Below are 14,106 nucleotides of genomic sequence, written 5' to 3'. Positions count from 1 at the left end.
GGTCACGCTGGAAAGACACCTAGAACTGCTGCGGCAAGTACTACAATTGCTCAAGGACAATGAGCTAGTGGCCAAACGCTCTAAGTGTTCATTTGCTCAGAACCAAATCACCTACCTAGGCCACTAGATCAGTGGACAAGGGGTGGCCACCCTGCCAGAGCATATCCAGACCGTGCAAGACTGGGAGCAGCCCACTAATGTCAAACAACTCCGAGGATTCCTAGGATTGGTTGTTTACTACAGGAAGTTCGTCAAAAAATTTGGACCAATCAGTAGACCCCTGAATGATTTGCTCAAAAAGAATACAGTGTTTGTGTGGATGCCGATGGCAGAAGCCTCGTTCCAAGCTCTCAAGAAAGCACTCACCTCAGCACCTGTGCTCGCATTGCCCGACTTCTCGAAGCAATTCGTGGTTGAAACTGATGCTAGCGCAACGGGCATCGGCGCGGTGTTGATGCAAGCTGGCCACCCGGTCGTATATCTGAGCAAGAGTTTGGCTCCCCGCAACTTGGGCCTGTCGGCATACGAGAAGGAGTGTCTGGCGCTTCTGTTGGTTGTGGACCATTGGCGACCATACCTGCAGCACTCGGAATTCCTTATTCGCACGGACCAACGCAGCCTGCTCAACTTGACAGATCAACGCCTCAATACACCCATTCAGCAGCGAGCATTCACCAAGTTGGTGGGACTCCGCTTCCAGATTCAGTACAAGGCTGGAGTGAGCAATCGCGCAACAGATGCCCTGTCCAGACGAGCTCACGGGCAGGCAGAAGAATTAGCAGCAATTGTCATAGCACAGCCAGCATGGTTAGCAGCTATACACAAGAGCTATCAACAGGATGCAGCATCACAGCAACTGATAGCTCGACTGGCTCTAGACAAGAACAGCGATGAGGCCTTCGAGATCAGCGATGGAGTCATTAAATTCCAAGGGCGCATTTGGATTGGTGAGGACCCAGATACTCAAAAATCTCTCATCTCGGCTCTGCATGCCAGCGCAGCCGGTGGGCATTCCGGGATCCCTGCAACATACCACAGAGTGTGTCGGTTGTTCGCATGGAGAGGGCTCAAGAACATGGTGCGACAGTTCGTGCGACAATGTCAAACTTGTTAGCAAGCTAAAACCGAGCGAATCGCTCCAGCAGGGCTCCTCCAACCGCTACCAATACCCAAACGACCGTGGGCAGTTATATCACAGGATTTCATAGAAGGGCTACCAAAGTCTGGAGGATTTGATGTCATCTTGGGGGTGGTGGACAAGTTCTCGAAATATAGTCATTTCCTAGCTATGAAACACCCATACACAGCCCTGTCGGTAGCAACCACATTCATGCAGAACATTTTCAAGCTCCATGGCCTTCCGATGGCAATCATATCAGATCGGGATAGAATCTTCACAAGTGCGCTATGGCAGGAGCTGTTCAAGTTGGCTCAGACTCAACTGCTCATGAGCTCGTCGTACCACCCTCAGACGGATGGGCAAACGCAGAGGGTGAATCAGTGTCTTGAAACGTATCTCCGGTGCTCGGTGCACGCGTGTCCGAGGAATTGGTACAAGTGGTTATTCTTGGCAGACTACTGGTACAACACCTCCTTCCACTCGGCATTGGGAAGAACTCCGTTCGAGGTGATCTACGGTACAATGCCAAGGGAATTTGGGGTCAATCAAATCGATGCAAGTACTCTTCCGGATTTAGCAACTTGGCTAAAGGAGCGCGAAGTGAAGCTGGAACTACTTCAACAACAACTGAAACAAGCTCAAGACAGGATGAAGAAACAAGCAGACAAAAGGCGCACTGATCGAGAATTCAAGGTCGGGGATGCACTCTTTGTTCGGCTCCAGCCGTTCATTCAAACATCAGTAGCGCAGCGACCCTTCCAGAAGCTGGCCTTCTGGTACTATGGTCCATACAAGATCACGGCGCGTGTGGGAAAAGTTGCGTACAAGTTGCAATTGCCAGCCGACAGCAAGATCCACCCGGTGGTGCATGTGTCCCAACTGAAGAAAGCAATTGACGACGACATGCTCGTGGAGCCAGACCTGCCTCCAGACACCGAGGTTCTCTGCTTGGAACATTGGCCGATAGCGCCCCTAGCGGAGAAAATGGTTCAGACAGCAACAGGGAACAAACTACGGGTGCTGGTGCGCTGGGAGAAATTGCCAGCCTCCTTGGCCACTTGGGAAGACAAAACAGAGCTAGGCCAACGGTTTCCAGCTACACAGGCTTGGGGGCAAGCCCTGTTCCAAGGGGGGAGAATGTTAGGCCTGACCAACCAGCGCTGCCTGGTGGAGGGCCCCAGCCTCAGACGGACCCGTGCACCTGCAAGGACGGGCCCGCGGAAGACAGTAAGGCGTGAACAAAGGGGAATGACGAGACACTGGATGGTGATTCGCTGGAACCCGCCAGCGTGGCTTGGGCGCTTCTTATAGGCTAGTGGGTGCGTGAGTGTGGGTTATACATTGTAATGTGACCTGATGGAGCTGATCTCCTGAACCTACCTCCTCCTCCTAATCCAGATCCCTCTTCTTCCTCCTCTGTGCGCTCCCTTCCCCTCCTCCCAATTGCTCCTGAGATCTGGTACGTTACAAGGGTGTGCCGTGTGGCGCCACTCGGCACGCCGCCTGAGGGCCAAAGTCCGGTATTTAACCCGGACGGTGAACCCCAGCCCTAGCCCTTGCCACATCTGCTTCCTCCCTCTCCGCGGCGCCAGCACGAGCCGCATCCTCTTCTCTCCCTCTCCGCTTGCCGTCCGCGACAATCATGGTCCGATAGTGGGTGACCACGTACACTATGGTAACGTTGGAGGGGCACCTCCAGCTGCTTGAGGAGATAGGGGCTACGCGCAGACATCTCCGACGACAACGAGTATTGCAGGCTAGTATTTAAGGGTTTTTTTTCATGTTTTGTATGGATTTAAGGTTTGAAATATGAAGTATTCGGACGCGCCGTCAGGTCACTATTTGTGGACGCGCCTGTGCACATCCGCGGGCGTTTGAGGGGTCAAATTTGATGTTGGACGTTGTAGATGCTTTTACGCGTTGGTGTTTAGTTTGCGAGTACGCGTTGGTCGTTGGTCTGTCACTGCAGCGTGCCACGAGGTGGGCGAGGTGCAGGGCAACTCAAGGTTGAAACATATACTCCTACTATAAAGCTGGAGCATCCATCCATCTAGCATGTACCACTACCATACCACGACAGCCCCACCCATCACCCATCACCCACGATTCCACATAGAAAAAAGAGACACGGACCGAGATCCGGCTACTGAGCTAAGCTAGCGCAAGCAACACTGCAACAATCAATGGAGGAGGGCCTGGTGAGCGCGGCGACGGGGGCGCTGCAGCCCGCCCTGGCAAAGTTGGCCGCTGTGCTCAGCGACGAGTACAAGGGGGTGCGCGGCGAGGTCGAGCACCTCACCCGCGAGCTCGCCGATATGGACGCGTTCCTCCTCGCCAAGTCGTCGTCGTCGTCGGATCTCATTCCCAGTGAGCTGGACAAGGCCTGCATGCACGAGATCCGGGAGCTGTCCTACGACATCGACGACGACCTCGACGACTTCATCATGGCTAGCGTCTGCGACAAATCCGCCAAGCTGGCCGGACTCTTGGACGAGATGAAGGCCATGCTGGGCCGGACCAAGGCTCGTCACCAGATCACCAAGGCCGTCGATGATCTCAAGGAGCAGGTGGTCCACGTTGCCGAGAGGCACACCCACAAGAGGTCCAAGGTTGATCACAGGGCTCCCACCGTCGTCGACGACGCGTCCAAGCTCGTCGGTCTTGATGGGCCCAAGCAAGAGCTCATCCAACTACTCGCCGGTTCGGTCGAGTCAACGCAGCAGCAGCAACCGCACCCAAACTTGGTGGCTGTTGTTGGATCCGGAGGAACGGGGAAGACAACCCTCGCAAACCAAGTGTACCAAAAGCTCAAAGGCCAACTCGATTGCCATGCTTTCTGTTCCGTGCGACGGAATGCAGACAAGGTCCAGGTTTTGCACTCCATTTACAATCAGCTCTATTCTTCTTACAATAACCTCGGCCGTCGATCTTCTCCTCGTCCTGGCGTGAGGGATTTGCCCGGACTTATCACCATGATTTCAAACTACCTCCAACACAGAAGGTATGTATGTCAGTATGTGTTGCTTTAAATTTTGAACGCTTCACGCTTATCTCAAAATTCATGTGCATGCAGACGGTTTTCATATTTCTCATGTAAATTAAAATTTGATAATAATAACAATAATTTTAGATCATCCTGAATTCATATCAAAATTATGAAATAAAATTATGTGGTATACGTGCCCGTGCGTTGCATCAGGAGAAGAAAAAAAAACACCCCTCATACATACTCGACGACATCGACAGATCCCTTAAAATATTGCACGTTGTCGTACGACAAGCAACATGATAAGCATATGTACATATGTCCCTTATGGCGTCAATATTAGATTTTATAAAAGCATCAAACTATCCTATGTAGTCAATTGAAATGAGTAGAAAACTTATATAAATAGGCATTCTCAAAATACACCGTATAAGGAAATTTATTAATTAAGGGTGCGTCTTAAACATAATTTTAGAAGAAAAAAATAACATGCAGGATGATAGCATATTTGGAATCTACACATTTTTTCTGAACGATTTCCATATATAACATGTTTAATTTGGATTTAGGATTTCACATATATGGATTTTTTTAAAGCATTTGAAACTGTGAAAAAAGATTTTATTTTTAATAGAGTAGCCAGACCGTAACTGCAACGTTGCGCACAGATTGGCTTGGGCGAGGCAATTTTATCCTACGCCAACGGAAATTGGAGAGAAAATGCACAAAAAAGGAAGAAACGGGATTCAAACTCGGGTCTCCTGTCTCGAGCAATTACGCTCAATCCACCACACTATTTCGACGCATGTGAAACATTTGGGGCCTCGCTACAAATAAATAATAAAGTCGACGGCGACTTAGAAGAAAAAATGAATCATGTTTTTTCAGTTACCGGTGGCATAGGGAGTAATTATTGATAATGACAGACGGGGAGAAGCAATAGCCCCTTTATTATTAGATATAGACATATATATAGATGTTTATGAGTTGAATTCTCTACTATCTAAAAAGGCCTTAGGCCGGGGTTCACTAGTACAGAACCCCCTCTTTTGCAGCGTTCCGAGGTGCCCACTAGCAACGTCCAAGCGATGCTAGTACGATGCCACTTGCAACGGACAACTAGCAGCATTCGGATCAAACACTACTAATATATACCAACCTAGCAGTGTTCGGCCGGAAACGATGTTAGTACGCCAGAAAGCGGCAGCGTGCACTTTCCATTGAAGTATTGAACGCGCTTGTGTAGTAAGTTTGTAGTGTGTGCTATAGTTCAAACAATGCTGATAGAGTTTGACAGAATAACAAAAAAAAACACGTAGAAGTTCAACACAGTTAATAGCATATTGCATCATAATTTACCGCATAGTACAACCATGTTCAACACAGTTAACTAGCACATAGTACCTACGCTTAGTTGGATTCCCTTTTTCTTAGTCCTAAATGGTGACATGGAAGCTTTTTTGAGCAATACATACTGGTAGTCAACATAGTATTACCAAGCATATATACTACTAGTTAACAATGTCGGCTGAATCTGGTTGTGGTGGTGGTATCCTGGCGGCATTAGCCCCGGGATACAACCTCACCGGGCTTGGCGATTTCATTTCTTGTAGTGCCCATTTGATGGCTAATTCTGGATTGCTATGAGTTGGCATTCGAGCACACTTTGCATAGGTGGCCTCAAAGATGACAACCTCTATTGCATTCCTCAATGTACACTTCAGACGATCTTTGCAAAGTTGGAAGCCCTCCCCTAGGTCTGGTTCTCCCATGCGAGAACATGCGTCTTCTTTAGCTCCTCGATGCACTTTCATCAGCTGAACAATGCGTCGTGAATCCTTCATGCCCGCTCAACCACTCATAGAGGAGGCCACCGCGAATCCACTCGCAGAGGATTGGAGGATGGTGCATGGTGCGGTGTGGAGTCCTGACGACGACAAGAAGCCATGTAGTTGACGGCGAATGTCCCGAAATTCATAAAAGGGGATTAATTGTAGTACTAGCATGCGTGGAAGGTAATATTAAAACCCCCCTATAGTCGGGATGCTTCAACAACTCCCACCGAATATTTGACTGTCGGTGATGGTCACTGTTGCACTTCCCCTCCTGCTTACTAATGTCTCACAGGAGGAGAAGTACAACAATGACCCCCCTATGACAACAGTCGGTATCCTTCAACAACTCTCATCTCTCAGATGGTGGTGTATATATATGATGGGCTCGTTGACTGACAGTGATGGTTGTTGTTGTACTTATCCTCCTGCTTAACTAATGTCTTAGAGGACGATAAGTACAACAACCACCTTGTACGACAATAGTCGGGATCCTTCAACAACTCTCGTCTTCAAGGTGGTGGAGTCTATATGGTTGGATCTCACTCACGGGTATTGTGACTGTCGGTGATGGTTGCTAGTGTACTTCCAAATTAATGTCGAATATCTATAAAATGAGTGTTTACCAAATAAAAAAGAAGATAAAATGAGTGTTTACCAAATAACAAAGTCAAGTCACTAACCGAGCCAACTCAAATTAATATTGAAATGTAAGAAAGACAATGAAGATCAAATTACCAACTAATCGAGCTAGCTCACATTAATCAATCTATATACCAGATACACCACCTAATCAATGGACTAATGGGTCTACTAACTAATCGATCTATATAACTAGAAACACTACCAACTAATCGATCTATATAAACAATACTAATAACTAATAATCGATCTATATAAATTAACCGAGGAGCTCATTGAGAGGCGGGAGCTGGGGAGGTCCTCCGCCTCCCTCTTGACCGTTCGGAGCGGCGGGAGCTCCTCTGCCTCATTCTTGACCGACGGCAGCGGCGTGCGCAAGCTGCTCGCACCGGAGGAGCTGCCTGCGTCCGCGTGCCGGAGAGCCGAGCCTGCCGCCGGTCGTACTCCTCTGTCTCGCGACATAGGAAGGACGGCAGCGGCTCAAGGCCCCGGGTAATGTACCGCCGGGCGGACCGCTTCCTCGCCGTGTCGGTAGCGATGCAGCGCCTCTGCTTCGGGTCCTCGCCACAGCCGGGCAAGAAGTGGCACAGTGTCGGCACGGGCACGCATGGCAAGGGGTAGGCGACAGTGTCAGCAGTGGAGCCGCGTCGATTACCGCATAGCGACAGCGACGGCGCGACGTTGGCAGTGGAGCTGCGTTGGCAGCGGCGGGGCGTAGGCGGTGGTGGGAGCGTGAGGCGTCGTTCAGAGAGAGGGAGAGTCGTGAGTGAGAGTGGGCGATCTAGGTTCAAGAGGATATTTATCCACGATAAGAAACATTAGTGGCGTTTGGTGATTCGAAAACTCTGCTGGAACTGTTTAGTAATTTAGCAGCGTTCCGGCTAGAGGAACACGACGAATGATGGTACACTGCAGCGTGCTCTGAACGGCAAACGCTGCTGATAATGTTGAAGCAATTTATTTGAGGTTGGTTTTAAATAAAAGGCCATTTAATATAATAAGTTTGGTAGCGTATAATCAAGCTCGAAAGCTGCTCAAGTACAATCCAGCTTTGTTTCCGTACAAACAAACGCTGCGGGTAAGGATTAAGCAATTTAGGAGTTGAAGCTCAACTATTTGTCTTTTGCTTTCTGATTTATATCAACAGATAGTTTAAGTATATACTTAACTGTTTATTAACATAATATTAGATAAAAACCAAAAACTTAATGAAAGTTTCGGAGGGGAGCCACGGAATTTAAGTGTCGGCTGGCAGGTTAATCGACAAGAGAGACCGATGATGTTCGCATGCACTGATGCACACTGTTGATCATATGACAACAAAAAATTCTACAGAAGTAATATGCACCATTAGACATTTACATATCCAATTATAAATTTATTTGAGGTTGCTCTTAAATAAAAAGGCAAATTACAATATACTAAGTACAATAACTAGTGTAGCAGTCTGTACTCAAAAGCCAACGCCGCTAACATTGCCATTCACGGCCTTTATTTTCTGAAAGATGCTGCTGGTAAAATAAAAGCATTTACCTATCCAATCATTAAATTTTGTTTTTGTTTTTGCTTTCCAACTTTTGTGAACAAAGCTAAAACACAACAACATAATGTATAACAAAGGATTTTGAATATAAAATATAAACTACACATTATATTCTTTGCAGCTATTGAATTTACAAGAAACGGTGCCAGTCCTTCAACTATTTGCAATGTTCACTTTGATAAGACGCTGCTAGTTCCTTAATTATGGCTGGTACGTAGCATGATGCACCAAGCTAGCAGCCTCCAGCATAATGAAACTGTTAAGAGTACGTAATGGGCCTAATGGCCTGGGTTGGCGGTATAGCCCGTTAGTCTTAGGGTTAATTAGAGATAAGGGTCGCTTGCTTAGGGGTCAAGTAAGCCTTGCTTGGGAGTCAAGTAGACCTCTCTATATAAAGAGAAAAGATGTATCAATCTAATCAAGCAAGAATTAAGAAAGAAATCCCTTCCCTCTTGCCCGGCCGTGGGGCAAAAGGCCCCTGGCCGGTCCTCTCGCGCCCTCCTTCTAGCAGCGCCATAACAATTTGGTATCAGCTAGCTTCGGTTCGATCATGTCTCCACCGCCGCCCAACCCGTCTCTTCCGCTGCCGGTCACCTTGTCGCTTCCGGCGACCACCACGACCGTCGCCACGCTCTTGCCCGCGCCGGGATCCTCCGTCGTGCCCGCCCCCGCCGTCCTCACCCCGGAGGAGGTGTCCGGGGCGCTGCGAGACCTAACCCAGGCCGTCCAGGAGATCCGCCTATTCTTGGCCGGGTCCTATGGGCCGCACCCGGCTACGCCGCCCATCGCCACCACAGTGCCGCCGTGGCTGCCGCCGCACCAGGCAGCCTCCGCCGCGCTCGCCGGGCCGCTGCAGCAGCCGCCGCAGCTGCCATCCACCGCCACCACCGCCTCGCCCTGGCTGCAGTGGCAGCCGCCGCTCCTGGCGGCCTCCGCCGCGCCCGGCGCTCCGCTGCAGCAGCCACCGCTGGTCAGCTCCGGCCCCGGCTCCACCGATCCACCACATCAAGTTCCCGTCGTCGCCATCACCGATTCCCCAGGACGTCCCCATCCAGCAGATCAAGTTCCCGCCGTCGCCGTCGCCGTCACCGCTTCTGGCTTGGGTCACTACCGCCACGTGTCGGCGGCGGTGAGGCTGCAGGCTGCTGCGCGGGGCCTCCTAGCGCGTCGGCGTGTGCGGGAGATGCGTCGTCTGCAGCTGCCGCTCCTCCCAGCTGCGCTTCGCTGCGCAAAGGACCTCGCTCTCGTCTGCTGCATCGGGGATCTTGGGCATGCTATTTTCCCCACGGGCAGCGACCTCAAAGTCTGTGACATCAGCAGTTGGGGGGCGCACCCCTCCTCGTCATTCTCCATCGCAAGCCCTCCACTCTTCTCTATGCATGCGCTGCACAGTCGTCCGGCGGGGAGAAGGCAGGGTGTCACCGACAGGAGCGCACCGCATAGCACCACTACATTCCGTCGGCGGCCGCGAGGGCGCCTCTGTTGGTCGCTCTTGCAACCACTTCCAGGTGACCATACACATGCACTCCTTTTGTCCAGATGGTGTCCATGGGATCCAGGTGGCTGTACACGTGCACGTCCGACGTGCGGATGGTGTCCACTTCTTGTTAAGGGGTCCAAAATAAAGCGTCCCAGTCCATTTCAGGTTGAGAGTAATAAAACAAGCCGAGATGTAAAAGGCTTGTTTTTAGGTGTTAGTTTGTGTCACGTCGAGTCATGGTTATAAGTGGGTTAGGCTGCAGCTCGAGGACAAGCTGCATGTCCAGGTGGGGTGTAGTGTTAGAGTACGTAATGGGCCTAATGGCCTGGGCTGGCGGTATAGCCCGTTAGTATTAGGGTTAATTAGAGATAAGGGTCGCTTCCTTAGGGGTCAAGTAAGCCTTGCTAGGGAGTCAAGTAAACCTCTTTATATAAAGAGAGGAGATGTATCAATCTAATCAAGTAAGAATTAAGAAGGAAATTCCTTCCCTCTTGCCCAGCCGTAGGCAAAAGGCCCCCGGCCGGCCCTCTCGCGCCCTCCTTCTAGCAGCGCCATAACAGAAACGTTGCTAGTAGTGAGGATGTTGCCACGTTCACTTCACGGACGAACGCTGCTGATAATTTGGAAAAATAGTTGCCGCTTTACGCTGCTAGTAACAAAATCCTATAAGGGGTTTTTCTACTAGTGGTTCCCTATTTTATCACATATATAGCGTTTTGCCCGCCCCTTCGTCCAACCTCTTTACTCCCCTTCCCCTCTTCCCTTTCAATTGTTTCCTCCTATATCTAGTTTTTCTCATTTGATTTCTTAATTTTTTTTTTGCCTCAACTGCCCCACATCTTATTGGCTTACCAAATAAAATCATGCCTTTTTTGTTAGTCAATTAATGATTCCAAATTAAATCCTATTATTTTATGCAATCACATTAATAATAGAATACCATGTTAATTTTCCATTTACCTATCAGAATATTTATATCCTTGTTGTAAAGCACGGACAATTATCCAGGAATTTTAAAATTACCAAATGTGGCCTGCATTTGGATTCTAGAATACCAAAAAATCAACTTTGATTATTAGTACATCTATACTATCTAAAAAACCCTTAAGGTTCCCTACTAGCTCATTCGTCCAACCTCTTTACGTATGTTTCCCTTCCACTCTTCCATTTTGATTTTTTTCCTCTAACTTCTAGTTTGTGGGCATTCATATTTTTGGTGTAGATCACTAGGGGGATAACAAACAAAACAGACATAGTTCACGCATGTGCTAACATGATTTGGGCTCTAGCCTTCGTATCAATGGCCTACATCCAGTTACTGGACATATTACTAACACTCTGAGGCGGATACAAGTTACAGGCAGCTTGAATGACAACCCATATGCTATGAGCGAGCTAACATTCCAAAAAGAGATATTTAGTTGTTTTGTCTTCATAGCAGAACAACATTACTTGTGTGTCAGTTACGCTTAGCTAGGTTGTCCCTTGTTAACATCACCCCTCTTAATTTCCATAGATAACAAAAGGAAATTTTTTGACGTTTAGAGGCAATTCTAGCTTCCAAACTATTTTAGTTTTTACCGGGTCGTCATATATAGTGTACAAGTGCAAGATACATTTAATGAACAGTGAACTGTCCATTCTAGTGCAAATTCTGCCGTAACTTCTTGTGGCCGTGTGACCAAACAAGTATACTCTTATGGATATTCAAACTTCTTTGTTGCTTCTTTTTTCTCAGTAAGAATAACTTTATTTATATATATTCTTGCAGGTGTATTATTGTACTTGATGATATATGGGATGTGGAAATATTGAAGGTTATTGAGTGTGCATTTCCCACAGCCAGTTCTGGTAGTAAAATAATAATCACTACTCGTATACATGCCGTCGCTCAATCATGTTGTTCAACTTTCAGCGGACATGTATACAATATAAGGCCTCTTAGTATGGTGCATTCGAGGCAATTATTCTATACAAGACTATTCAACTCTGAAGAAAAATGTCCATCATACCTCAAAGAGATTTCTGGTCAGATCTTGGATAAATGTGCTGGCTTACCTTTGGCAATCATAGCTATGTCTAGTGTGTTGGCTGATAAGGCAAGTGAAAAGGAAATATGGGACCAAGTGAAGGATTTAATTGGTCGTGCACTAAGAAATTCTAGCGTCGAAGACATGGTAAACATAATATCCCTTAGTTACTTGGATCTTCCTCCTCATCTTAAAACATGTCTACTATACCTGAGTATATTTCCAGAGGGGCACATTATTGAGAAGGAGAATTTGATAAGGAGGTGGATTGGCGAGGGATTCATTCAGAAAAAATCTGGTTATACAGTATATGAGTCAGGAGAGATGTGTTTCAATGATCTCATCAACAGGAGTTTGATCCAGGCTGCGAAGATGGATGAGACATTTGGTGACGAGGTGAAGAGTTGTCGTGTTCATGACACCGTTCATAATTTCATCGTATCTAAGGCTGTTGAAGAGAACTTTGTTACTATAGTAGGTGTACTTGGTGTTATAAATCCTGATCCCAAGGCCAAGATTCGTCGAGTGTCCCTACAAAATGATGGCGAGATTCCTCCGAGTCTTGATGTGTCTAGTGCCCGATCACTCCATGTGTTTGGTCGTAATGTGAAGATCCCATCTTTGTCGGAGTTTCGACTCTTGCGTGTTCTGGACTTTGAGGATTGTTCACAGTTAGAAGATGATCACCTTGAGGGTATTGCAAATTTGGTTCACCTCAAGTACTTGAGGTTTAAACATGCCAAAGCCGTGACGAAGATTCCAGAACAGGTGGCAATGCTGCATCATTTAGAGATTGACGTGAAAGGATATAGCAAACTAATGGAAATACCTATGGCCATCCAAGAAAGGTTGGTCTGTTATGTAACTCTACATGTCGATGGTTATGAAACAGTACCGGATGAAATCGCAGCCATGCAGGGATTGCGAGTGTTGGAAGGTCTCAATATTTATACTCAGTCAACGGAATTTCTAAAGAGGCTTGGCCAACTGAAAAAACTGAGGAAGCTGGGCATAATATGGAACATGTATGATATGAGTAATTGTGATGTTAATGAAGATAAAGAGGAGGAGGAGGTCGAGGAGGACGAGGAGGAGTTTCTCTCTTCCATATGTGAGCTCGGCAAAGCAGGCCTTGAGTCTTTGCACATCTCTGTGAAGGAAGCAGCGGATGCGTATTTCAAGCTTTCATGGTTTCCCGATCCTCAGTGTGGCCTTCGTGAGCTTATCATCATGGGGGACTCCCTCTCGGAGGTTCCAACATGGGTGGCCTCGCTCGTCAACCTTGAGAAGCTATGCATCACAATGCGAGTGATCAATGAGAGAGACATGGAGATACTAAGAGGCTTGCCCAGCTTGCTCCATCTTCGCATTTATGCGGATGAGGATGATGTGTCTGAGTCGCGGGCTGCTATGGAGAAAGCAATGGAGGAACATCCTAACCGTCCCACCTTGGTTTGGTATGAGTATTAACTCTGGGGTTTTTGGCTACCTTCAGGTACCATTTTCTTATTTTTCCTTGTAAACAATTATTAATAATTATCTTTGTTGTCACAAAAAAAAAATCATGTCTTATTTGTTTGGACTTCTCTTTTCCTCCGCACATTATCTATCATGTTGCAAAATAGTTTTATATTTTTTCACACGCTAGCTGTTTTCATACACTTGTAGGTGTTAACAAAAGGTGAGAGGAGCAAGCGAAACTGAAATTCGTGCTACATCCTCCGGGTGGTACCATTACGTTTAAATTTTCGTTTATGTTTCAGAAACATAAATAATGGATCGTATGAATTCCATCTTGTATCCTGAAATGTCGTGTCTGCTACTTGGAATAGCATTTTTGTAACATCATATTTATTTGAATTGGCTATACTGTCAAAACTGTTGTGATGAGAAAAGTCATCCGGAGAAAACTGTTGTTTGGCTACTTATTGTTGGCTGGCCGTGTGACTATAAGTTGAATGTTTGAAATACCAAAGCTTTGTTGTTTTGTTGGCTTAAGTGTACATAACACTCATCGCATGTATTAACATGAATGCATATGTATATTCACACTATTTATTATTTTATACTGGTTTGTTGTTTATTGTTTTATACAATCTTTCGTACTTATAAAGTTGGTAGTTGGTGGTGAATGCATGACCTTGTGCAGTCTCCTAACTAATGTCCACCCTCTTATGTTTCAAAATTCAAAATCTTGTCACGCTTTAAATCTTGCAATGGATCTATTATGTTCATTTAAGATTCTCCAACACATGTCGCTTGCAAATCTCTCACTGTATTTTCTCCAAAAGTGCTCTTTGATCCCGAGCTCACATGCTCCTTGATGAATAGTAAAATCCAAAAAAATGTAAAAAAAATAAAAAAAATCTGCATTTTTGTGTGATAAACATTGATAAAAGTTTTAACTTCTTGCAATTTTTCGTGATGAAATAGCATTGGTGGAGATCTGGACAAAAAGGACAAAATCGATGCT

At 46.8% G+C, this 14,106-nt stretch overlaps 1 protein-coding gene across 1 annotated transcript; it reads left to right on the top strand.

Moving 5' to 3' along the window:
• Positions 1-2,891: 2,891 nt before the first annotated feature.
• Positions 2,892-13,988, top strand: LOC109780430 (disease resistance protein RGA5). The gene is made up of 3 exons (XM_020339017.4): positions 2,892-4,121; positions 11,375-13,128; positions 13,302-13,988. The coding sequence occupies exons 1-2, from the start codon at positions 3,304-3,306 to the stop codon at positions 13,101-13,103; spliced, it is 2,547 nt and encodes an 848-aa protein (XP_020194606.1). The 5' UTR covers positions 2,892-3,303; the 3' UTR covers positions 13,104-13,128; positions 13,302-13,988.
• Positions 13,989-14,106: the final 118 nt, after the last annotated feature.

Source organism: Aegilops tauschii, chromosome 5, assembly GCF_002575655.3.
Source record: "Aegilops tauschii subsp. strangulata cultivar AL8/78 chromosome 5, Aet v6.0, whole genome shotgun sequence".
NCBI classification, from domain to species: domain Eukaryota; kingdom Viridiplantae; phylum Streptophyta; class Magnoliopsida; order Poales; family Poaceae; genus Aegilops; species Aegilops tauschii.
This window is presented reverse-complemented; position numbering and strand designations above follow the sequence as displayed.

Coding starts and splice junctions, on each gene's coding strand:
- LOC109780430 (XM_020339017.4), top strand. CDS start 3,304: ATGGAGGAGGGCCTGGTGAGCGCGGCGACGGGGGCGCTGCAGCCCGCC. Junction 4,122..11,374: donor AACTACCTCCAACACAGAAG/GTATGTATGTCA, acceptor ATATTCTTGCAG/GTGTATTATTGTACTTGATG.